The 26808-nt window shown below is 34.3% G+C and overlaps 1 protein-coding gene, 1 long non-coding RNA gene and 1 pseudogene across 8 annotated transcripts in view; 1 reads left to right on the top strand and 2 right to left on the bottom strand.

Moving 5' to 3' along the window:
• The window catches only part of LOC115290626, a 36206-nt gene extending 30915 nt beyond the window's left edge, over window positions 1–5291 (bottom strand). Inside the window, exons 1-3 of one of the 2 annotated variants that reach the window (XR_003908179.1) lie at window positions 5107–5291; window positions 4501–4553; window positions 4056–4097 (exon numbers count right to left, since the gene is read on the bottom strand). This is a non-coding gene — a long non-coding RNA (uncharacterized LOC115290626). The remainder of the gene's footprint in view (window positions 1–4055; window positions 4098–4500; window positions 4554–5106) is intronic. The other variant, XR_003908180.1, reaches the window with a different exon arrangement.
• HMBOX1 (homeobox containing 1) overlaps window positions 1–26808 on the top strand; it is a 176798-nt gene that overhangs the window by 82203 nt on the left and 67787 nt on the right. For all 6 annotated transcript variants that reach the window (XM_029938468.1, XM_029938486.1, XM_029938474.1 and 3 more), the window contains exons 3-4: window positions 5062–5538; window positions 14961–15046. In XM_029938468.1, the coding sequence (XP_029794328.1) occupies window positions 5062–5538; window positions 14961–15046 (563 nt within the window). The remainder of the gene's footprint in view (window positions 1–5061; window positions 5539–14960; window positions 15047–26808) is intronic.
• On the bottom strand, window positions 4728–4858 carry LOC115302853 (annotated as a pseudogene).

The raw sequence follows: 26808 nt of genomic DNA on the forward strand, positions 1-26808 counted from the left end.
TTATTATTTCTTTTCTTCTGCTGGCCTTGTGGTTACTTTGTTTTTCTACTTCTAGTTTCTTTAGGTGTTAGATTTTATATTTGGGATTTTTTTGTTTCTTGAGATAGTCCTGGATTGCAATGTATTTTCCCCTTAGGACTCCCTTTGCTGCATCCCGAAGGGTTTGGACTGTTGTGTTTTCATTTTCATTTGCTTGCATGTATTTTTTAATTTCTTCTTTAATTGTGTGGTTGACCCATTCTTTCTTTACTAGGATGTTCTTTAACCTCCATATATTTTGAGGTTTTCCAAACCTTTTCCTGTAGTTGATCTCAAGTTTCATAGTATTGTGATTTGAAAGTGTGTATGGTATGATCTCAATTCTTTCATATTTATTGAGGGCTGTTTTGTGACCCAGGATGTGATCTATCTTGGAGAATATTTCATGTGCACTTGAGAACAATGTATATTCTGCCACCTTAGGTGAAAAGTTCTGAATATATTTATCAAGTCCATCTAGTACAGTGTAGCATTCACAGCCACTTTTTTTTTTCTATTTAGATGATCTGCCCTATTGCCACATGTGGACTACCTTGCAATTACCACATTCTTACCAATAAGATTGCTTATGTTTGTGATTAATTATTTTATATATTTGGATGCTTTGGAATTGGGTGCATAAACATTTACAATTGTTAGCTCTTCTTGATGGCTAGACCCTGTAATTATGATATAATGCCCTTCTTCATCTCTTGTTACAGCCTTTAGTTTAAAATCTAGTTTGATGTATGGCTACTCCAGCTTTCTTTTGACTTCCAGTAGCATGATAGATGGCTCTCCATCCCCTCACTTTCAGTCTGAAGGTGTCCTTAGGTCTAAAATGCATCTCTTGTAGACAGGAAATAGATGGGCCAATTATTTATATATTTTGGATACTAACCCTTTATCAGATATGTCACTTGTAGGTATCTTTTTCCATTTATTAGATTGTCTTTTAGTTTTACTGATTGTTTGCTTTGCAGAAAGAACCTTTTTATTTTGATGTAGTCCCAATAGTTTGTTTGTTTGTTTGTTTATTTTTGTTCTCCTTTTCCCAAGAAATCTAGCTAGAAAGATGTCAAAGAAATTATTGCCTGTGCTCTGTTCCATCCAGGTCTTTTAGGGTTTTAGGTCTCACAGTTAGCTCCTTAATTCATCTTGAGTTTGCTTTTGTGTATGGTATAAGGGTACCATATGAGTATGGGTATGAGTATATGGATATGAGTGTAGCTGTCCAGTTTTCCCAGCACCATTTGTTGAAGAGAATGTTTTTTCCCTATTGCTTATTCTTGTGTCTTTTGTCAAAGGTTAATTGACCCTATAATCATGGGTTTATTTCAGGGCTCTGTATTCTGTTTTTTTCATCTATGTGTCTGTTTTTGTGCCAGTACCATACTGTTTTGATTACTACTGCTTTATAGTATATCTTGAAATTAGGGATTGTGATACTTCCAGTTTTGTCTTTCTTTTTCAAGATTGTTTTGGCTCCTTGGTCTTTTGTGTTTCCACACAAATTATATGATGATCTACTCTAGTTCTATGAAAAATACTCTTTGTAATTTGATAGGGATTGCATTAAATCTATAGATTGCTTTGTGTAGTATGAAAATTTTAACAGTATTGGTTTTTATAGTCCATGAGCATGGAATATCTTTCCATTTGTTTGTATCATTTGCAGCTACTTTTAAAGAGAAGTTCCTAGGATTAGGGGTTAATATATCACTAAGCACTGGATGGAGCAGACAAAAGGTTAAGGGTTATAACAGAAACTAAAGTGTTAAGTGTCTCTTATAAGCCACTCAGAAAATGTTCATGCAGATTTTCAACAAACTTTATTTAAGTATAATGTATCTACTGAAAAATGCACAAATCAGTAGTCACAACTTGGTGGATGTTCACAGTGAATATAACAGTGTAATATTAACTAGCAGAGAACATAGAACATCACCAACACTGCATAGCATTTTAATAATAGATCATTTATGTTAAACAAGGTGTACTTTTGAAATTGGTCAGGAAAAAAAGTAAATGAGTTACTTTGGTTATGAAGATTTCTCTGTCAGCCAGCTTATGATATATTAGGGGTGGGATTTATTAAGCTAACAAGTGGTAAAGTACAATTGTAATAGCCAAAGTATTTAGAATTGCTAATGATTGGGAACAGTCTGTGTGTCTAAAATAGAATGGATAAACATGTAATATATTTCCATAATGAAATAATACTCAACAATAGAAAGGAACAAACTACTGATACAATGGTGTAGATCAGTCTCAAAAACTTTGTGCTGAGTGAAAAAGGTACATAGAAATTATAGAAAAGAGTACATAGAAATTCCACTTTTATGAAAACTAATCTGGAGTGGGAAAATTTTGATCAATGGTTCCCTGTGAGAGAAGCAGCCCCGGATTAACTGGAAAAGGGCATTTCTTGGAGTGATAATAATATTCTTTATCTTCATATACATTTTCACAGATTATGTACATCCTTTTTTTTTTTTTTTTTTTTGAGAGCGAGGAAAGATGCAGATGTGTTCACAAGTCAGGGTTGGACAGAGGGAGAGGAGGAGAAAGAATTCTAGGCAGGCTTTACGCCCAGTGTGAAGCCCGATGCAGGGCTCGATCTCATGACTGTGAGATTATGATCTGAGCCAAAATCAAGAATCAGATGCTTTAACTGACTGAGCCACCCAAGTGCCCCCTTTAAAAACTATTTTTATTTTTATTTTTTTAATGTATTTCATTTTTGCATATGTATTTCTTAAGACTCTTAGAATGGTAAACATAAGATTTATGCATTTTCTTTTATGTAAGTTTTACCTCAAAAGAAAAAAACCTGAACAAATACTGAACTCTGCTTAATGAAATGCACGTGGAAGTGTTTAGGAGGAAGTGTACAGATATCTGTAACTGATTTTGAAATGTATAAAAATAAGATGAGTATGGATGCAGAAGGGAATGGATAGTTAGGTTATAAAGTAAAATGTTAATGGTAAAATATAGATGGTTAGTATGTGGATGTTGACTGTAAATTTCTTTTAATTTTTCTGTATGTTTAATGTTTTTCATTATAAAATGTCGGAGGAAAAACATAGGCAATCAGAAAACAATACAGTGATCATGAAATAGGACTTCTATCAGGGATAGCTTGTCATAGTGAGTATTGGAAGAGAACAGAAGATAATGTTAAGGTGTAAGGCAGACACTGTAGCCTGTGATAACAAATGGCCTGCAACATGTTATTTTTGGTCCATAAAATGTTTGTTTTTATTTTTAATTAGCCTGTCTCTAAAACTAGAATGATTTCACATAAAAGTTCTAGATTTCTGCCTGCTTATTTTTAGAAGGATTTGAAAGACAAAACAATCAATGGAATAGAATAGAGAATCCAAAGATAGATACAGATTTGGGTGGAAATTTTGTATATGAGAAAGGTGGTATTTCAGGTTAGAGGAAAAGAAACATATTACTTAGTGAGGCATTTGGGAAAAAGTAAAGCTGAAATCTTTTCACACTCACTAAGTATATATAAACTCCAGATGGAGCTAAGATTTAAAAAAAAACTCTTACTAGAACCCCTAGTCTATCAGTAGAGTGGTTTTCTCTAAGTGGTTTCTAATGGAGACTTAAGAGAGTACAGCCTATATCCCAGATCATAGGATTCCAGGAAATTCTGCAAAATATTGAAAAATAGAATCATATAAGCTTTTGGAGTCAATAAGATCTAGGTTTAAATCTTTTTTCTGTCCTTAATCAGACTTTTTGCAAGGTACAGAACTGATCTGAGCCTTAGTTTCCTCAATAGCCAATCAATAAAAATTTTAAAATTCTGCCACAGAAGGTTGTTTTGAGCATTAGATGAAATTCATTATACAAAATTCTTGTCCAATGCCTGTCTAGACGTGAATGTTCAATAAATTTTCTGTAGAGGGGTGAAGAAACAGACTTTGAAAAGCTATAGAGAACTGGCCCAGAACAAGTGTTTACCTGTAAAGGATGAGAAAATTCCTTGACATTTATTTCCATTAGCAAACACTTACCTAGAGCCTGCTGTATGCCACGAATCCTCTTTGGCACTAGAACTATAAAAGTAAAAATAGAAGAGATTACTACTTAAAAAAAATCTTAAATTACAAAAGTCTAGTTGTATAAGAAGAAAAATCAAGTAGTAACAATATTTAAATTTGATAATTCCCTTAAACTTAATATTGTTATGACCCTGACATTTTGTGGTATGATATAGTTTCTTGTGTTAGTTAAAGGAAATATAACGTGGAAGCAATTTCCAAGAAAAGTGAATAGTTTGGCCACAACCATGAAAGATTCATTACTTGGGATAACTGTTAAGAGAGAATGCATTACAGAGATGAGATACTAAACAGAATTGCTAAGTGGTGGGTGAAATGGTGCTTAATAAGATTTTTAATGTACTTCTCTTTTCCATTTAAATATTTTTGCTAGTTACTAGTATTTGCCTGTGCTTACCTTGTTTACACTAAATGAAGATAATAGAGTTCCTGGGTCAGTTTTGCTGATATCTAGTAAATCAAGACAACACAAACTTTTTTCAACAACTATTCATTTAGTAGCACTCTAATGTAATGAATTTGAGATGGAAAAAACATCTGTGAGTAATCAAATAGGCTAGGATTAAAAGTGTGTGTATCTAATCTGTTGTTTTGGTATTAATGTCATATCTGAAATTTTGGTTCAAATATTTGCCAAATTGCAGAAAATGTAAATTATATGCCAAATTGGGTTTTATGTTATACCTAATGTCTGTCTGGTAATAAACTTAGTAACTGTACTACACTTGATCTTAGCCAAAAGGCCAAGAAGCTATACTTAGTAACTGTACCAATCCATTTGCCATGACAAAAATGTTTAAGCATGGAGAGATAATAACTATTATTATAATTACTGTAATAATAATGTCTTAATCATTTTCATTAAGGTGTAGAAATATTTTGCATCTTCTGCTGAGCATTCTCTATAATGATAGGTTCTTTGGTAGTATTGTAAATAAAGGAATTTTTTTTTTTCTAGTTTGCTGGAAACCATGTCTCACTATACAGATGAACCCAGATTTACCATAGAGCAGATAGATCTGCTTCAGCGCCTTCGGCGTACTGGAATGACTAAACATGAAATTCTCCATGCTTTGGAAACATTGGACCGTCTTGATCAAGAGCATAGTGACAAGTTTGGAAGAAGGTCCAGCTATGGAGGAAGTTCTTATGGGAATAGTACCAACAATGTTCCAGCATCTTCCTCTACAGCCACAGCTTCCACACAGACCCAGCATTCTGGAATGTCCCCATCACCTAGCAACAGTTATGATACCTCCCCACAGCCTTGCACTACCAATCAAAATGGAAGGGAGAATAATGAGCGATTATCTACATCCAATGGAAAGATGTCACCCACTCGCTACCATGCAAACAGCATGGGTCAGAGGTCGTACAGTTTCGAAGCCTCAGAAGAGGACCTAGATGTAGATGATAAAGTGGAGGAGTTAATGAGGTTAGTTATTTTGCTTACTCAGAGTCCCCAGAATGTCTGTGTTCTTAGATTGGTTTTGGTAATATACTGTATTTCAGCTACTTACCTGTAAGAACTGTGATTTCCCCTACTCTTCTTGGAGATGAGAGAACGAATTTTCAAATATTATGATTACAATTCAAGTTTTGTCTTCTCTATCTATCGTAGCCCTTTCTCTTTGCTGCTTGATAAACCTTTTCTGTTCTTTTTACCAAAGCAGAAGTTAGCCTTCTCTTTGTAGTTCTAATGCTAACATCTGTACTTTCTGAATTTTTAACAGCCACATTGTGATCCTTAGAATTTTTTTTTTATCCTTAAGAGTTTTTGAGAGAAATGATTTTATGATACAAAATGATACACTCTTAATTTTTCTCTCTGACATACCACAACAAAAGAATTTTGAGGGCCTATTACATAAAAAAGATTCTTTGGAAGAAAAATAGGCATTGTTTCTACCTCTAAGAAATTAAAGTTCTAATTTAAGAGATGCCAGATACATATATATATTTGTGTTCATGTTCTCTATTATGAGGGACGTATAAGCCTTTGTTGTTTTAAACACTGAGAACCAGAGAAGTCCACTTTCAACAGAGGTGATTAGGAAAGACTTCACACTGGACCTAGAACACTCTGAGGACAGTAACCTGTGTTTATGAATCTTGTGTTTCCAGGATCTAGAATTGATTGTCCTTGACACAGAGAAAGGGTTTAATATGTTACGTGAAGGGATAAGTTTGAGCTAAATCTAAAAGGATAGCCTTTGTTTTGAAATATGGGAACTTTATTTAAAGTTAAGGAAATAGTAAAAGGTATAAGCAGCAAGACATGTTTAGTCTTCTAAAGATTGCATGGGCTAGACTATGGTAATAAGAATATTATATTATGGCTCAGTACAGGTTTTGGAAGATCTGAGTTCCACACAAGGATTTTATGTTTAATTTGACTAGAATTAAGGCTTTTTTATAGGTCTGTGGGACTAAACATAAAAGCATTGTTTTCAATAGATTATCACCACTGTAGTAGGATGAGAGCCTGTAGGTAGTTACAATAGATAATGAAAGAATCTATATATAGCATGAATTTGTCAGAAATAAAATTAAAACATATGAGTTATAGTTCTTCCTAAAGATTTTAAGACTTGAAGACAGTATAAGGGTAACTTAATATTGCTGTATGGAAGATCTGTTCTGTAGTACTACAGTGGTAAAATACCTTTTAAACAAACAGTTCAGAATTTGTTTTTAGGGTTACACTGCCTTATATGGAATTGTGAGCTAAAGGATTATTGCATCTAGATTCCAGTATAATTCCTATAATGAATAGTTTCATAGAGCGGCCATAGGACCCTGTTATTTAAACGTTTAAAACTTAAAAATATAAGAGATCAATTTAGCTTTGAATTCATTTTTATTTATTAAAGCAGCTAGCCACAGGTTAGGTGTTCTTTTGATTTTAATATGTATATCATTGCCATGATTGAGAGCGAAAACCTTTTTGGCAAATAGAAGTTACTTAAGTCATTGAAATGTAACAAGGTTAGCTTTTAATTATCCTGAGTAGAGAGGATTTCAATAATTAAATTTATATCCTACTTGTTTTTTTGTTGTTGCTGTCATTAATCAGTTTTAATAAGCTTTTAACATATGATAGTTAATTCCCAAATGTGTATTAGACTGCCATGAAATTTTGGGAAACTTTCTTGTTAACAAAGGACTCTGGGAGATTGACCAAGAACTTGACTACAAGGGTCTAAAAACAACTATTAACTCTTAAGATTGGCATATTGTTGTAATACAACTATGTTTTCAAAATAAACAGAGAAAACCTATTTGGCAATGTCTAGGATTTGTAGTTAAATCCCACCATAAATGCACATTCAAGGTTTTCATCATTAAATGTATTACATGTTTATGCACCGTTACCAGTATTTATTTTACAAATTGCCACTTGTTGCATAGTTAGGATACTTTATCCTATTCTCTGCTTCTCTGAACTGCTGCTTTCATTCTCTAATCATCTACGGGGTCTCACTGAACCTTCTTGCTCTCTGTGGTCCTCTGCCATTGTATTCTCACACACACTGGAACTCCTCCTTTGTGCCCACCTCTTATTTTTCTCAAGTTTGCACATTTTAACAATCCTTAGATCAGAGGGAGAAGTTTATTGCATGACTATTCTCAAACTTTTAATCATCATAACAATGCTGTGTGTAAAGTGGAGCAGAAAAAATTGAAATTCACAAAATTTAAATAACTAGCTCAAGAAAACCTAAATATTAAGTGGCAGAGGCTGAGTTCTGACCCATGTCATTATTACCATGTCTCTATTATCTGTTGTCTATGTAAATAAAATTTTCATGGCTGTAGATTTCAGTAAGATTTTAAGAACAGTGGTAGATATAACAAAAGACAAAGTTGTGAATGCCTTAATGGGCTGTTCCTCCCTCCCCCCCTCAAATGGCATTTGCCACTTCAAATCATTTACTAACCAGATGAATTTTATTTGTTAGGGTGTTAGAGAAATTTTTGAGCAGTAGCTATTTATTTCAGAATCCTGTGCCCACATAGGGCTATACTGCCCTCACTAATCACTCAACACTATGGTGATAATATAGTGGATTAGATTTGGGGGACTGTAAGTAGGGAGAATGGATATCTGAATGCCTTCTGGTCTCCTTTTCTAGATATATCATATATAATTCTCATCTTGCATGTTCACATTTCACTGCCTCTATAGCATTCAACCACAGATAAATCTTTTTCAAATTATATAACCCATTGAGTTCATAGACTTAATACCTAATAATGTCAGGGTACACAAGGAAATTTTTTAATAGAAATTAGGTTATAATTTATATACTTGATCAACTTGTTAAGAAAGAATCAGAAAGAAAGTAACTTTTACCATTTTTTAATTGATCAGGCTAAAAAAAGAAAGAAACTAGAATGTGAGTTCTTAACATATTATTGAATATATAACATTTTAGGAAGAACTTTAAAGCCAAGAGCTAGAATGAAGACCCATTTCATATGTTAATACTTTTTAAATGTATCTGTCAACACACATATTTATATACTGGTATATATACATCTATTAATATTACTTGTACATCTATTAAAGTGCATCTATTCTTTCATGTATATATTATAAAATAACAAAATGAAGCTTGTGAAGAATTCATAGACAATGCCATATATTATAGGTGTTATTCTTAACTACCCATGTACTTAAATGTTAGTATTTTATATAAACAGTGTTAGTATTTTATATAAGATCCAAGACTTTATTCCGAGTGGTTATCTATATGACTAACAATAGGTGATTTAGGATATTTATTTTCCATTTGCAATTATCTGATGCAAATGACATATCAGATAAAGGGCTGGTGTCCAAAATCTATAAGGAACTCACCAAACTCCACATCCAAAAAACAAATAACCTAGTGAAGAAATGGGCAGAAGACATAAACAGACACTTCTCTAAAGAGGACTTCCAGATGGCTATAGGCACATGAAATGATGCTCAACATCACTCATCATCAGGGAAATACAAATCAAAACCACACTGAGATCCCACCTCATGCCAGTCAGAGTGGCTAAAATGAATAAATCAGGAGACTATAGATGCTGGCGAGGGTGTGGAGAGACGGGCCCCCTCCTACACTGTTGGTAGGAATGTAAACTGGTGCAGCCACTCTGGAAAACAGTGTGGAGGTTCCTCAAAAAACTATCCATAGAACTCCCCTATGACCCAGAAATAGCACTGCTAGGGATTTACCCAAGGGATACAGAAGTGCTGATGCATAGGAGCACGTGTACCCCAATGTTCATAGCAGCACTGTCAACAATAGCCAAGTCATGGAAAGAGCCTCAACGTCCATCACCTGATGAATGGATCAAGAAGATGTGGTAGATATATACAATGAGATATATTCAATGAGAAAGAATGACATATGGTTATTTGTAGCAAAGTGGATGGACCTCGAGGGTGTCATGCTAAACGAAGTAAGTCAGGCAGAAAAGGATAGATACCATATGTTTGCACTCATAGGTCTAACAGGAGAACAGGAGAAACCTAATGGAGGACCAGGGGTGGGGAAGGGGAAAAGACAGTTGGGGAGAGAGAGGGACGCAAAACTTGAGAGACTATTGAATGCTGAAAATGAACTGAGAGTTGAAGGGGAAGGGGGAGGGGGGAAAAGAGGTGGTGGTAATGGAAGAGGGCACTTGTGGGGAAGAGCACTGGGTGTTATATGGAAACCAATTTGACAGTGAACTATTTAAAATAAATAAATAAAAATAAATAAAACGTTTAAAAAGGATATTTATTTTCCAAATTCAGTTACTATGTTGTTTATACATATAGAGTAGCTTTTCTTTTAAAATTATCTTTAAAAATTTTTAATTATGCTTTATCACCATGAGTACAAATTAAAGGCAGCAGATTTTTATCTAAAAGTTAAAGAATTTGTATATAATAATATTTTCTCACCTGTGAAATAGACTGTTTTTGTAGATATTGCTCCATCTCTGGAAGTCTTTGAGATAGATGGCTAACTTTAAGAGATCCTAAGGAATGTGTAGTGTATATCAACTGACAATGCAGAAGATCTTAAAGCATACAGCTTTTATTTTTTAATTATTATTATTTTTAATGTTTATTTTTGAGAGAGAGACACAGAATGTGAGTGGGGGAGGGTCAGAGAGAGAGGGAGTCAGCAGGCTCCAGGCTCTGAGCTGTCAGCATAGAGCCCGAGCTGTCAGCACAGAGCCCAACAAAGGGCTCAAACCCAAGAACTGTGAGATCATGACCTGGGCTGAAGTCAGCCACTTAAGCGACTTAGCCACCTAGGTGCCCCAGCATACAACTTTTATACACGTAGTCTTTAATAGCCTTTGTTCCAGAAATGAAAGGTTGCCACTTTGAGCTAGCATAAATAACTCTTTTCCCATTCTGATTTAGGAAGCTTAAACACACTTGAGATTAGGAATTTAGAGCTGTTTTATAAATTATCTAGATCAAGTTAGCCATTCTACCACCTTTTATCTTCAGCTAGGAACTTCTTCATTCATTGATCAAATTAAGCCCTATTTTATGCAAACCCCATGATGGATAAGACACAATCTTTGTGCTAAAAGATTTCACAGGCTAGTGGAAGCGATAAGACCAGATCAGGGGAACAGCTCTAATACAGAATAGGATGTAATATGTTAGCATGTGAGTGGTATAATTGAAATGATAAAGTTAGTTGTTGGAAGAAAAAGATCTTTTTTAGCTGTATCAGGGAGAACTTCTCTGAAGAGATGACAGTTAAATTGTGTCTTAAAGGAAGGGTGATTCTACAAAGAAGCATTACTGATTGATTAATTAATTTGGATATTAAGATCTGTGGGTAACAATGGAAAGTTTAGCAAGTTATAAAAATAACTGCAATGGAGGGTGGAAAGGAAGAATTTAATCCTCACGTGGAAATCACCCAGATAGATGAATTCAGCGTGGTGGTAATTTGGAAAAGATAGTAGGAGGAGATGAGAAGGATGTTAAGTGGTTTGATATAAACAGAGTGGTAGATAGATTATCTTGGAAGTAAGCCATGGCATCAAAGAAAGACCAACTTATATTTCACTTTAGTTTCATAAGACTTGAGGAATACAAATCATGAGGAATGTGAGATTTTTATAAGAGAAGTGAATCATGATAAGCACTTGGTGATTAAAATTAAAACTTGAAAAAAATTAGTTCTTTTTTAAAAAATGGAAGTGAAGAAAAGGATTCATTCTCTTTAAAGAGGATGAAAAATATCAAACAAAGACAGAATGTAGGCAATAGAAGAGTATAAGAAAATTATATTTGGAGTAAACAAAAGAGTTTTCACACCAAGAAACTGGTGATTTCAGAGTTACAATGTGGACAGTAGGAGAGGCTTGTTGTTAAAAAAGACTGAATGAGGGGGACTATGTGAAAGTTTAAAGAGTATAGTTAATGCTGTATAATGGAGGCCTTTGAAATACATAAGAGAACTGGACAAAATGAAAGTTGAATACAATGACTATTTTGAAAATACATACCTGCCACCTGAAAGTTTGAGTTATACCACTGCACTTTTAGGAAGGACCTACATTAGTACCTGTTTTCACTAACCCAAATCCGAAGGAGAGTTTTACTTTTACCAAAAAATACTATTACCATACTAATGTAGCTCTTCTATAAAAGTGGAGTGACATAATGTGAACCTTCAGAAAGCAGGGGATACCTGTACATAGTGAAACCAACTAAACATGTCACTGCTTGTGCCTAAATCTTTCCATGGTACATTAAAGTACCTGATATAGATGTTTACTTCAGTCGTAGGTCATTATAGCAGAGCCATTGTTTCTTCCTTTTTTTAAAAAATTTTTTTAACATTTGTTTGTTTTTGAGAGAGAAAGAGACAGCATGAGCAGGGGAGGGGCAGAGAGAGAGGGAGACACAATATCTGAAGCAGGCTCCAGGCTCTGAGTTGTCAGCACAGAACCTGATGCTGGGCTTGAACTCGCAAACTATGAGATCATGACCTGAGCCAAAGTCGGACACTTATTCAACTGAGCCACCCAGGTGCCCCAACCTTTGTTTCTTTTTTACTTAGGATTCTTTCTGGAGTTTTATAAAATAATAGTCATTGTTTATCTAATGGTTTTACAGTTTCAGAAAATTTTTCATTGAAGAATTTTTTATATTTAGATTATGCACGTATACACATGTATATATACATTTAATACTACATTTTATTTAAATTTAAATTTCATGCTTGGAGAAAATTTTTAAAAGTCTTGTGATGAGGATATTAATGTTCTCATTTTACCAGATGATGAAACCAGGGTCCAACTTTATTAAATGATTTGCCCAAGCATATCCTTATATTTTAAGTCTTAAGTTTTTCTTCAATTTGAAAAAGCTTCTCTCCAGTAAAGCAGTTAACAAAAGAGGTTTTGTTATTATATTTTTTTAAACTTACTTTAACTAGATACTTAGGATATTGCGAAGTACCTAAAAATAAAGTCTGTGAGAGGTTAAATGAATTACTGCTGTTTTACAGACATTTTGAAGTTCTTTTTGTCTTGCTGCAGTCCTTGATAATATCATACTGCAAGGCTGTGAATAATTCACAAACTGGATATTTCCTATTGGAATAATGGAATGTTATCTCCTCTTTATGATTTAGGGTCTACTCTAGGTGAATTTGATTTAAAATAAATTGATTTAAATTCCAATTTAAATCAGTAGTCAAGAAAATACCATTTAATTATTTTTCCCACAAAAGCATGTTTTTTATTTAACCTTAATAAATATTCTTTTAAACTCACTTTACACTTTCCTGGAAGGATATTCTATACATTGCAATGCAGTGCTTTATTTAAATTTTTTCAGATTGATTTTGAAGCTGTATTAGAAACCAAATGATTTGGTTGTTTTATTTACATAAGGCAAATTCATGCTGCTGAAATTGTCCCTTATGCAACTATTTATTGGTGGATTTTGAGAGCCGTTTGGCCTATAATACCTGTAATATACAGAGCAGTTTATTTTATTTGACTTTAAAATGTATCTAAATGTACTGTGCTTTTTTTCTTTCAGATATATAGTTTTTAAATCAAATGAGAATGCATGTTTTTCAAAGAAATAACTTCCAATATGAATAGGCATTTTGGAGGGAATCTAGTTGGTACCTAGATCAGAATCTAGAGGAGTATGAGAAATTTTAAGTATTGGATTAGGCTGCTATTTTTTTTTCTTGAGGAATCTTTTTGACTGGGATTTCTAACCAGTAGATCAGGAATATACAGTAGAGCTTCAGATGGAAAACTTGCCCCTACTATTAACTCCTCTGCTCTTTTCTAAAATTCCCGAAAGGGAGCATTGGGATCCACTTACACAGTGTATAGCGCCTCTCACCAAAGGGCTAAAATATCTGCTCTATGTTAAATCACAACTGATTATTTTTGGGTAGGATCTTTTCTTTTGTTGCTCCACATAATCTCTAGAGAGACTTGGGCTCCTATAAGAAGTTTGGAAGTTTGTGGTTCATTTACAAGATGATCTATAAAGATTTCATGATCTCTTTTTCTTAGATCAGGGTTCAGCTGACTTTTTCTGGAAAAGAGTTAGATGGTAAACATTTTACACTTTGTGGCCAAGAGGCAAAATAAAGGATATAATACACTTATGTTTATTTTATACTTAATATTTACATCTAAGAGAAAACAAAAAGGTCACAGATTTTTATTGGCAAAATTCAATATTGAATATAGTTTTTAAAACATAAGCCTACCAGTAGAAAAATGGGATTTTGGGTGAGGAGGAGATAATACTTTGCTTAATTCATGTTCAGAGTTAATGTTCTCTGTCATCAAATAATGACTGCGAGTGTGAAAACCATTCTAACTTAGCTCTTGTAGGTTGTATAAAAACAGATGGGAGGCTAGATTTGGTCATAGCTTACTCACCCTGTGTGAGACTAAAAATGACCACTTGTTTGAGCTTGATCAAAGATCAGTGCTTTATTAATGTAATCCTTTTGAAAATGAAGCAAAGAGAAATTGGTTGGTTTTAAGGGTTTAAGTATAAGTTTTACTTAAGTATTTGTTGTGGTGGAGAAATAGAAGTCTTGCCTTTCATTGTTATTCTAGTAAATGTCTAGTCTTTTGAGAATGTGTTGTCTTAGTGGAGGAAAAATTAGGTCTATCATATGTAATCTCAGGGACACAATATGGTTTTAAGTATTCTGTATATTACATATAATAGGAAATTAATGATTGCTTTTTATATTAAAATTCTATATTCATTTCATCCCACTTAAATTTTTTTTTGGTTTGCACAGGAAAAAGGCAAATTAAATTTCTCAAAATGGCTAATATTTTTAGCAGTTGTAAGAATGATGATTTCTGTTCCTTTAACAAAAAGATTTGACATGAACATTACTTATGCAGTTACATAGTTAACATGTGAGCCCACAACCTACTCACAACTGATTTTTGTCGTTGTTACTGCTTTTAGTTTTCTAGGATCTCTTTCTGTGTAAGGTATATTCATTCCTCAGTAGTGAAACTTAGTGTGTACCATGTGGCAGCCTTGTTCCTAATGTGAATTACACACAGCATGCGATTAACTGTCCTCTGGTGTGAGACTTACATCTACTGTGGCACTCACTAACGCGTCTGTCTGATGGTGTGATGTTTTAGGACTTGAATATTTGGTGTTTCTTGGTTTGTTTTAATTTCATATTTTCACACAAGCTTGGTCTGTTACCTTTTTTGTGTGTCCTTTCTTTCTGTGTTCTCCCCACCTCTCTGCTTCACCTTTCTTAGCAAAGATGAGGATTTCTACCTTCAACATACATTGTTGGTCTTGTCTTCTGTTTTTGTTAGGAGGGACAGCAGTGTGATAAAAGAGGAAATCAAAGCCTTTCTTGCCAATCGGAGGATTTCCCAAGCAGTTGTTGCACAGGTAACAGGTAAGAGCTAAAGAGCCCTTTATTCTGGAATCATGTCTAATCTCTGCCTTCTGGTGCAGATGTTGGAATATTGCTTGCATTTCTGCATTGCAGTGCAGACCTGTCAACTTAGGCATAATAATGTATGCCTATGATTTAAAACCCATTGTCTCTGATATGGAACTTCTCCAGTGATTTTTTTTTTTTTACTGGTGCTAGTAAATTTTACAGCATTTGTGATAAGCACAAAATTCCCCATTTTATGGCTAAAAAAGGGTTCTCTGGTTTTTTTGTAACTGTGACAGAGCTTATGACACATGCACATCCAACTGCTATGTACATTTCATATTTTTTTTAAAACTTTGCAGTCCTCCTGATTCTTGATTTTACCAATTAAAAAGTTATCCATGAGAGTAAAGGAAGGTTTTTTTAACCTCTTTTCTATATGTGAAAGCTCTCCTCAAACTGTTACAGAGAAGATAAGAGTATTCATTGTCTTCTCTTTGTTCTTTATCTCATCCATTCCCCACCCACTGCAGCCCCATCTCAAGTATGTGGTGTATATGTGTCATTCTCTATTCAGATTACGTTTTTTATGGAGTTCTTAAATTTGGGGGTAGCACGTTGTCTTTGTTGGTATGTATTCTTTCTTTCTTGGATATTTGTGATTTATAAGACCTTAATATAAACTCAACTATGCCTTAGTCGTTAGAGGAACTAGAAACTCTTGTAACTACATTTTGTAGTTGGTATGTTGTTGTATGTTGTACATTAATGGATTTGAAAATTAGTTTTTCCCCCTCCCCTTCTTTTTTGACATGCCATTAGCAGCTACATGACTTGGGGCTTTTTAGCATCTCAGATTAGTTGGATTTAATCACATAATACCTTCCAGTTTTAAGATATCATTTCTGTTCTCTAGACATCGATATTTATTGAAGCTAATTTACCTAAAATGTTGCTATTGACCATCAATATGGTTAAAAATAAAACTTGGTATTTCAGAAGTCTTAAATTTCACCCTAAGAATCTAATAGAAGTCTTAAATTTCATCCCAAGAACCAGCCAATCTTAATACATATGTGTGTATAATATATAGCACTAGTAATATACTTTTATAAATGATGCCTCTATTCATGGTAAAAGTTCTAATTAAAAAGCCATATCCTTCCATATAGAAATCTTAAATAGAAGGATAATGTGTGAATTTAATTTTTGTACTTTTCAGTAGAATATTTAAAATACATTTTTACCTTCATCTTCAAGGATTAAGGAATATGCTAAGGGCATTGTAAGGGTAAGTTAAATGGGCTTTACCAGAACTCACTGATGTGCACTTTCTATAAAAAGACAGAGTGTTGCCTTTTCAGAGCTTTTACTTTGTTCTGAAAGATTAGAAACAATAGTATCTTCTAGTTTGCCAACCTACAAAAAAGAATAAAACTGTAGTATTATGGAACAGTATTGTAGAGTTGATTTTTTCTTTACAGGTGGAAATATTTTTGAGGATCTTGAATACCCTGAATCTTGAGTCATCTTAGATTTTTAAGATAGTAGCTTTTGGGGCACCTGGGTGGCTCAGTCAGTAAAGTGTCTGACTTTGGCTCAGATCATGATTTCATAGTTCGTGAGTTCAAGTGCTGCGTCGGGCTCTATGCTAACAGTGCAGAGCCTACTTGGGATTCTCTTTGCCACTCTGTCTACCCCTCCCCCACTTGAACTCATGTGCGCACGCTCTCTCTCAAAATAAATAAAGAAACTTAAAAAAATAAAAATTGTAGCTTATGAAACCTATCTGACATTGATTCAAATTATAATAAAATGCCATTAAAAGGAATTTCTTAGGACTATCTAAAAGGAATAGCTATAGCATAGTGTATTAAACATAGTAGTATTGCCTTTTTGGAATGGGAAACCGAAAGGTGTTTTAGCATCTTGGTACTTAAAATGTAGTCCATGGAACAGCATTATTTGGAGCTTGTTAGAAATGTAAAGATACAGAGTACCACCCTAAACCTCCTGAATCAAAATTTTCATCTTAACCAGATCCTCAGGTAATTTGGTTTTGAGAAGTACTATTCTAGGAGATTGATATGCTTTCCTAACTTTAATCAATGGACTGGCATATTTCTAACATTGCCCCACTCAGTAAGAGTCCTCATAATGCCATCTTGTGGTTCTGAAAATATTTTTACATGTTTATTATTTATTATATCACATGACCTTTTACTTCTATAATCATAAGATTTGATACTGTTAAAAACTTCTTCCCCTGTTTCAACCTCAATCCAACTGATTCTTCCTCCTCTTCATTCCTACTCCAAAAGCTTGAGCACATTTTCTCTCGATCACATATCTTTAATGGTTCTCCATTGTCTGAAAAATGAAACTCCTTATAGTCTGACTCCAGCTTCTTTTTACTGCCATCTTTTATTCAGTATTCTCCCTAGCTAAATTTAGATACTCACCATTTTCAGAATTCTCCCACTTTGGATGCTTACAAATCATTGTTTGTGCCTAGTATGCTTTTCCCCTTCATACCTCAGCCTTATAAAGTTCTGTATATTAAAATTACCTTGGGGCACCTGGGTGGCTCAGTTGGTTAAGCATCCGGGTCTTGATTTCAGCTCAAGTCATGATCTCAGTTTATGGGTTCAAACCTCACATCAGGCTCTGTGCTGATGGTGCAGAGCCTGCTGGGGATTCTCTCTCTTCCTCTCGTTCTGTTCATTCTTTCTCTCCAAATAAATAAACTTAAAAAAATTTTTTTTACTTCAATTATTATCCTCATTCTGGCTTCTTTGATCATTTTAGTCCATCTCTCTCTTTTTTTTAATATTTTCTTATTTATTTTGAGGTGGGAGTAGGGCAGAGAGAAAGAATCCTAATCCTCATCATTGTCAGCTCAGAGCTGATGTGGGGCTCAATCCCACGAACCATGAGATCATGACCTGAGCCGAAATCAGGAGTCAGACATTCAACCAACTGAGCCACCCAGGTGCTTCTAGACCTCTCTTTTTTTGTATGAAATCAGTTACACTAAGTTCACCATCCTTAGGTACTATGCCTCATTTCAGCTATGCATTTTAGAGAAAAGTTCTTTAAAACAAACGATCTTTCAGGGCATGCGGGTGGCTCAGTCAGTTGAACGTCTGACTTCAGCTAGGGTCATGATCCCATGGTTCATGAATTAAAGCCCTGCATGGAGCTTGCTGCTATGAGTGCGAAGCCTGCTTTGGCTCCTCTGTCTCCCTTTTTCTCTGCCCCTTCCTTCTCATGCCTGTTTCCTCTCTGTCAAAAATAAACAAACGTTTTTTTAAAAAGCAAAAAAAAAAAAAAGTCAGTGATCTTTCTTACACATTCCCAAAGAGTCTAGCATTAATTATACATGCTTTCTGAAGATTTCATGAAATCTAGTTGCCTTGTAGTGCTGTCTTGTAGGGTAAAGGGAGCTTTAGTGAAGCTGACGCAAGCTGAATATATGAAAGGTTACCCAGTATTAACTTTGTCCAGTGATGTTCCGTCTCCAAAAATAATTATTTGTTCAACAAATGCTGTGTGAATTTCTGCCCCTAAGGAAGTTGCATCTTTCTTTTAGCTGCTTGAATTCAGTTATTTGCATAAGCCAGGGGAGTGAGGATGATTATAACAAGATAACTTCATTGTCCCATTGATCTACTTAGCGAATTCATGTATTTCTTGTGTATTATTGTGTTACATTTTCACCCGGCCCATCCATCCATCAAACTAGACTCAGGGACAGGGCTTTCCATTCTAGAAAAGAGATCCAACTAGAGAATCTAGTTAGTGAGAATCCATTGAAAGCTTGTCCGTCATAATTGGCATACCTGAAATAAAGTAGCCTACATAAGGAAGCCTTCTAGGCTTGTAGGACTCACTCACTAGGGGTACCTGATCTTGATGTAGACACTTTGTTGTCTTTAAACAAATTAGTGAAGTGTATCTTAGAAGAATCTCTACTTGATGAAATCTAGGTATAAATAAAGTTTAAGATGTGGAGCCCCTTGGGGTGCCTGGGTGGCTCAGTCGGTTAAGCCTCCGACTTCGGCTCAGGTCAGATCTCACGTTTGTGGGTTCTAGCCCTGCATCAGGCTCTGTGCTGACAGCTAGCTCAGAGCCTGGAGCCTGCTTCCGGTTCTGTGTTTCCTTCTCTCTCTCTGCCCCTCCCCCTCTCATGCTCTGTCTCTCTTTTTATCAAAATAAATAAAACATTTAAAGATGTAGAGCCCCAGAATCTGTGTCCTGTTATGGAGTCTTTAGAAAATTAAGTTCAGGGGCTCCTGGGTGGCTCAGTTGGTTTGTATCCAGCTTTGGTTCAGGTCATGATCTCGTGGTTTGTGGGCTCGAGCCCTGCGTCAGGCTCTGTGCTTACAGAGCCTGTAGGCTGTCTCAGATTCTGTGTCTCCCTCTCTCTCTGACTCTTCCCTGCTCATGCTCTCTTTCTCTCTCAAAAATAAATAAAACATTAAAAAAAAAGTTAAGTTCAATTCTAATATGTGAAATAATGAAATGAAATCAACCTTGAGATAAAAATGAGAATGAGTAGGGCATAACAAAAGAGAATGCTAAATAAAAAATGTGTAGTGAGGTGCAAAATTATAACACATGTGCTTGTTCCAAAAACTAATACAGAGGCTTCTTTTTATAGATTTGGAGGATTTCTATAATAAGATAAACAAGAAGTTCATGGGTGGGGTCTGTATAAATAATATCCTACTGATAGGAAAAATGACAGTATAAACAGGATATAATAACAGTAGGCCTGCTGAATTTCCCAGCATGTTATTTGTAGCTTTTTTCACAGAGTCACAGCTGCTCCCACTAAGGGTGGATTTTTATCTCTGTAAGAGGTTGAGCAAGATTCTAAATTCTGACTAAGAATGGTGGGATGGGGAGCCTAGCCCTTGCTTTAGTAATAACGCACACATGGGTTTTATATTCACTTTCATGGTAAAACATTATCTTTGGCTTTTAGAATTCTTAAAACATGATTTTCTTTTTATATGACCTCTGGGAAAAATCAAGCAGGCAGAATAAATGAGTAAGTGGGCAGAGCTTGAGTGAGTGTTTACTAGCCAGAGAAATATACTAATTGGATTCTTACTTAGCCTCTTAAAGTGGAAGAAAAAAAATTGCATCTCTGTCTTTTAAGAAATCATAATTTTGTTTTCTTGAATGATAGTAGTATAATGAAAAGACAAACATGAAACTTTAGAATATCAAAATTCTAGTCCTTCTGTCTTAAATATTCAGTAGTCTTTGGGTCCTGTGGAGAATCATGTAGCTTCTCTGAGCTTCTTAGTTTTCCTTATTTTAAGATGAGGGGCTTTGACCTAATATTTCCAAATATCTTTTCTAGTTAGCAAATTCTGTCTGTCTTTAAACTAAGTACATTTAAAAAGTGTGGATCTTACCCATACATTAGTGACTCTGATTCCCAAGATATAAGAATTTGTATAAAGAGAATCTTTGAACCAGTTTTAGAAATGCTTCAACTGTACTTAGATCATTTCCTTTTTCAAGCTTATCTTTAAAATGAAAACACTGCATATTCAATATAATTATAATAATTTCTTTACAAAGGTATATTGATTCTTTCCCTAATCAGAGAACTTCGTACCAGATACTAAAAACCAACCAAGGTGTAAAAATAAAAACATCTTTTTTATTTTTTTAATGTCTTTTTATTTTTTATTAATTTTTTTCATTTAAATAGTTTATTACCAAGTTGGTTTCCATATAACACCCAATGCTCTTCCCCACAAGTGCCCCTCTCCATGACCATCAACCCCTTCCCCTTCTCCCCTCCCTCCTCAGCCCTCAGTTGGTTCTGAGCATTCAAAAGTCTCTTGTGATTTGCCTCACCTTTTTTAAAAATAGACTTCACTTTTTAGAGTAGTTTTAGGTTCACTGCAAAAGTGAGTGGAAAGTAGAGTTCCCTTTTACTTCCCGTCCCCTAAACATGCACAGCCTCCCTACTATCAGCCTCTGGCACCAAAGTGCTACATTTATTATAATGTATGAACCTACATTGACACCATCATTGTTAAAGTCCATATTTCACAGTACATACAAGTGGTTTTGTACGTTTGTGGGGTTTTGAAAAATGTATAATGACAATCGTCTACCATTTTGTATCATAATATGGTACTACAGCTTCACTACCTAAAAATTCTGTGTTCTGCCTATTCATCCCTCCCTTCTTTCCTGCTAATCCTTGGCAACCACTCTCTTCTCCATGGTTTTACCTCTTCCAGAATATTGTCATATAGTCTGTAGCCTTTTCACGTTGGCATCTTCCTCTTATTAATATGCTTTTAAGATTACTTAAGATCTTTTCATGGCTTACTAGCTCATTTCTTTTTGGCGCTAAACAGTATCCCATTGTCTCAATATGCCACAGTTTATTTTGGGATGTCCACCTACTGAAGGACATCTTGGTTGCCTCCCACGTTTTGGCAGTTATGAATAAAGTTGCTATAAACAAGTAGAATTTATATCTACATTAGAAAAGCAATGTTGATAGGACATAAATCACAGACTATAGAATTGTCCTCTTGTCATATAATCAAATATAGTTAATTGGTTTATTTGACAAGATTTTATCAATTCCTATCTAATGAATTTCACTAGTTTTAGGTAGAGCTCTAATTTGAAGGCAACTATCTGTCTACAAAAAAGGTAAATTTCTGTATTTGAGATGTAACTTTTGTCTCCAAATTGAAGAAGGTTAGAGGTTTTATTTATTAGGAGAAAAACTTATTTATTCGGATCTTTGAATGGACTTCAGTTCTTATAAACACAACACATAACATTTTTTTTTCCATGAAAAAAAAGATCCAGCCTCTATATCTGCATACTCATATTTTCTCACTTTGGTGATGGCCAAGTGAAAAATTGGGGTGAAAATAATTTCAGAGGATACATTTGTTGTTCGAACATCAGTTTTCTGCAATTCTTGAAATAACTGTCCTACCAGGGCTTTTATCATCTCAAACGCAAGGTATAGGACCATACATTTTTAGTGTCTAAGTTATGAAGGTTGGTTGGCAAGTAAGAAGATTTTTCTTCCACCTGTATTTAAAGTAGAAATTATGTTAAAAATTTTTTATTCTACCATATGCTTTGACAAAAGTAACTTTAAAAGGTTAGACAGAAATATGTTTTTCCCCCAATTGATAATTTTCATTTTTGTTTCTCCCTAATTCTAATTTCCTGAGATTATGAAGGGAAATCTGTACTTGAGGTATATGCCTTCAGCAGTTTTATAAACTATTTCTTACTTAACCCAAGTTAATTTTCTTTGTATTTAATAAAATAAAAGGGTAGGGGGACAGGGATGAATGACAAGAATACCCTAATAAGAAAGTCAGAAGGTATTTGTGTCTGATAAAATAACAAAGTCTAAAGTTCAGCTGTAGTCCATATGAAACATCAGACAATATTATAAATAACTTACTGCAGGAGAAAGTTCTGAGGGATAACATTTTTTGTAAACATAGATATGGTCTTTTATGCATTAAGGAATTATCCTGTTAACTATTGAAGTTTACTTAATAGGTAGATCTTAAAGGATTTGACATCAGTTGCTACAAATAATTTATTCTGTCAGGAAGATACACTAGATTTAGTAGTGTGTAGTTAGTTACTAACTTTAGTTAGGTAAGGAACTGAAGCTTGAACTAACCAAACTAACCAAGTTTGGGGGCAGTGATAACTGAGACATCTGTAAAATTGTGAAACAGTCATTCAAATTCTTATGGCCTTTAAGAAAGCCTTTAATATCAACATGTGTCAACTTCAGCTAAATTTGACTGTATCATTTGATCCTCACAAACTTGAGGTATTCAGGGGAAATGTGGGTTTTTTCTTTATGTTTAATCACTTTATATTCAGATATAATTTGTTTAAGAGTAGAGTTCTCTTGAGTTGTACCAAATTTATATAGTGGTATAACCAAAAGCAAGAGATGAAACATTTGTCAGTATTTCATCAAGTTTTCTCCTGCTTCTTTGCAGTCACATACCTCATCCCACTACAGGTCCCTGCCAATCACATATCTGCGTTCTGTTAGGATAGTTTTGTACCTTTTTTTTATACCTGACTTCTTTCTTTTTGTGACTTCTTTCACTTAGCATGATACTTTCAAGATTCATTAGAGTTGTTACATGTATCTGTAGTTTCTAAGTTTTAAATGCTGAATACTAGTCAGTTGAAGAGATATAACAAAATTCACTTACCCAGATTAATTGATGGGCATTTGAGCTATTTTCAGGTTTGGGCTATTATGAATTAATCTGCTATGAACATTTGTCTCCAAAGTTTTACATGGACATATGTTTTCTGAGGAGTGGGATTGTGGGATTAGTGGTAAGTATATGTTTAAATTTTTAAGAAGCTGTCAAACTGTTTTCCAAAATGGCTAGACCATTTTGCACTCCCACTAGCAGCATATGAGACTTCTAGTGGCTTTGCATTCTCTTTCGAACTTGGCATTTGATATTTGTGTTTCTCTTTTAAGTTTAGCCATTCTAGTGCATATGTAATAGCATCTCACTCTAGCTATATTTTGCATTTTTCTAATGACTAATTATGTTAAGCATCTTTTCAGATGCTCATTTACTATTCATGTATCATCTTACGTGAAATGTCTGTCAAATCTTTTGCCCATTGTTTTTTTAATCAGGCTGTTTCCCTTATTGATTAGAAGAGTTCTATGTATATTCTGGGTTCAAGTCCTTAAATATGTGGATATACAGATATCTTAGTTTGAGGCTTGCACTTTCATTTTCCTAATGTTCTCTTTCAAAGAAGAAATGTTTTTAATTTTGATGAGTTACGTTTATCTTTTTTTTTCCTTTATAGTTCACATTTTTTATGTCCTAAGAAAATATGCCTAAATTTAGTCTCAAAGATTTTCTTATGTTTTCTTCTGGAAGTTTGATAGTGTCAGCTTGTACATTTAGGTCTGTGAACCATTTTAAGTTAATTTTTGTGTATGTGTGAGTTAAGGGTTAAGACCTATTTTCCCCCCTATGGATATCCAATTGTTAGAGCACCATTTGTTGAAAATGGTCAGCAGTGGTCAAGAAATTAGTCTTTCTCTAGTTCAGTTATATTGGCACCTTTGTCAAAAATCAGTTGAATGTATGTGTGGATCTATTTCTGTGCTGTCTGTTGTGTTCCATTGGTCTTTATGTTTATTCTTATACCAATAACAAATTGTAAATTATTGCAGTAAGTCTTGAAGTCAGTAAGCACAATTCCTCCCAACTTTGTTTTTCTTTTTTGAGATCACTGTTGTTATTCTAGATCTTTTGCATTTCCATGTATATTTAAAAATCAACTTGTTAGTTTCTTTTCTTTTAATTTTTTAACGTTTATTTTTGAGAGAGAGAGAGAGCATAATTAAGGGAGGGGCAGAGAGAGAGAGGGAGACACAGAATCTGAAGGAAGCTCCAGTCTCTGAGCTGTCAGCACAGAGCCCCATGCAAGGCTCAAACTCATGAACTGTGAGATCATGATCTGAGCCAAAGTCAGAAACAGAGCCACCCAGGTGCCCCAATCAACTTGTTAATTTTTACAAAAAAAGATACTTGTAGTGAGATTGGGATTGGGATTGTGTTAAATATATGTATAGGTCAGTCCAGCATTTGGAATTGACATCTTAATGATACTGTTTTTATCCATGAACATACTATATCCATTTGTTTAGGTCTTCTTTATTTTTCTCAACAATGTTAGTTTTCAGTATACAGGTCTTGAACATTTTTTTAAATTCATCTCTAAATATTTTATATTTTTGATATTTTTATGTTGGTACTATCCTTAATATAGATTTCCAGTTGTTTTTTTCTTGTGTCATAGAATAGTTGATTTGGTTATATTGATCTATTTTGTAACTTTGCTAAATTCATTTATTCTAGTAACTTTAAGAAAATTTCTTGGGATTTTCTACGTGGACAATCATATTATCTGTAAATAGGGATAATTCTACTTCTTCATTTTCAATGGGTATGCCTTTTATTTCTTTCTCTCACCTTAATCCACTGACTAGGACCACCAGTTAAATGTTGAACACAGTAATGAGGGCAGATATCTTTGCTTTTCCTCCAAACCTGGAAGTAAGCATTCACTTGTTCACCATTAAATGTGATCTTAGCTCTAAGTTTTTCATAGATGTCCTTTATCAAGATGCCCTTCAAGGGAAGTTTCCTTCTCTATCTCTGGTTTCTGAGAATTTTTATCATGAATGAATGTTTTACTTTGTCAAATGCTTTGCTGCATCTACTGAGATTACCATGTGATTTTTCTTTTTTTTTTAGGTCTTGTTAATATGGTGAATTACATTGATTGATTTTCAGATGTTAAACTAGACTTGCACTGTGGGAAAAATTGGTTTAGTTCAATTTGCTGATACTCTAGTATTGTACAGTTGTAGTATCTGTGTTCATTAGGGTATTAATCAGGGTTTGTTTTGCTTGTTCCATTTCGTGTAATGTCCTTGTCAAGTTTGTTAAGGTAATGCAGCCTCATAAGACATGTTGGGAAGTGTTTCCTTCCCTTGTGTTTCTAGAAGAATTGGTGTAGAATTGGTATTATTTCTTATTTAAATATCTTTGAGACTGTGCTTTATTATTATTATTATTACTATTATAGTGATTGTCTTACACTTGGCTATTGTTTAAAGGATCTTATCCATCCTTTAAGGCTTGTACTCTGTACTGAAGGCAGCAGATAGAATATAGAATAGTGGAGATTATAAGGTCCTTAACACCTCAAAGGTTGCCAGCACTCTTCTACATGATATCCTTGTCAGAAATAATTTTTTCTTGCCATTTGCCTAAAATAGCAAGATTACAAACCACAAACCAAATTGAATTTGCTTTAGATAGAGCCATAACCCTGTGCTCTACTATGCCTGAGTATAGAACATAGTTTTCACTCATTTAAGCCATGAGATTTTGCTTCCTGTAGTAGTTTTAAAAATACTCAGTGACTTATCTCTAAATCTGTTCCCAAGCAGATCTGTGGACAACTTCTTGGTTTTGAACACATTGATTTAATGTATGTATCCAATATAACATTGCCCCAGGCTTGTTGTCATTGTTCTTGATGAGAAACATAGGAAAGAGTTCTTAGAAACATTCTTAATATGATGTTTATTTGATGTTTTGAGACAGTTTAAGAACTAGAATATGCTATTTTCATAAAAGTGCAATTCTTTTCCTTTGTTAAAAAGATTGACCATTAAACACAGGCCCTTTCATTGCTAAATAGTCTTTGGGAGAGATATTAATTACCACTTAGTCTTGATTTTTCTAGGATATAAAGAATGTCTTTGAAATATTTTAGTGCTAAGTGTTAAAATAATTATCACACATAATAGTAGTTAGTAAGAAACAGTATCTGTTATGCCATTATTGCCCATGCTTTCTTTGTCTTTAGCTCAGCTTTATCATTGTGCTAAGTAATCTACTAGGAGAGCATATAGCCCTCTTAAGTGGTTTGTAGGTGACCAGTGGCTCTGCATTTTACTTCTGTGCACCTTGTTAGCTAAACCTCTCTTTTTGGAGGGTGTTTATTTTTAGCTATAATTTATTTTAACACTTACCAAGGTGCTAGATGCTGTGCTAACTGTTTTATGTATTTGAGAGGCAAGTGTTAACTTCTTCAGTTACAGACGAGAAAACTGAGGCTAAAGGGGAGTCAGTCATTTCCCTATAGTCACACAGCTAATTGCTGTTTATCTTGCTGCAAAG

Source organism: Suricata suricatta, chromosome 1, assembly GCF_006229205.1.
Source record: "Suricata suricatta isolate VVHF042 chromosome 1, meerkat_22Aug2017_6uvM2_HiC, whole genome shotgun sequence".
In the NCBI taxonomy this organism is placed as follows: domain Eukaryota; kingdom Metazoa; phylum Chordata; class Mammalia; order Carnivora; family Herpestidae; genus Suricata; species Suricata suricatta.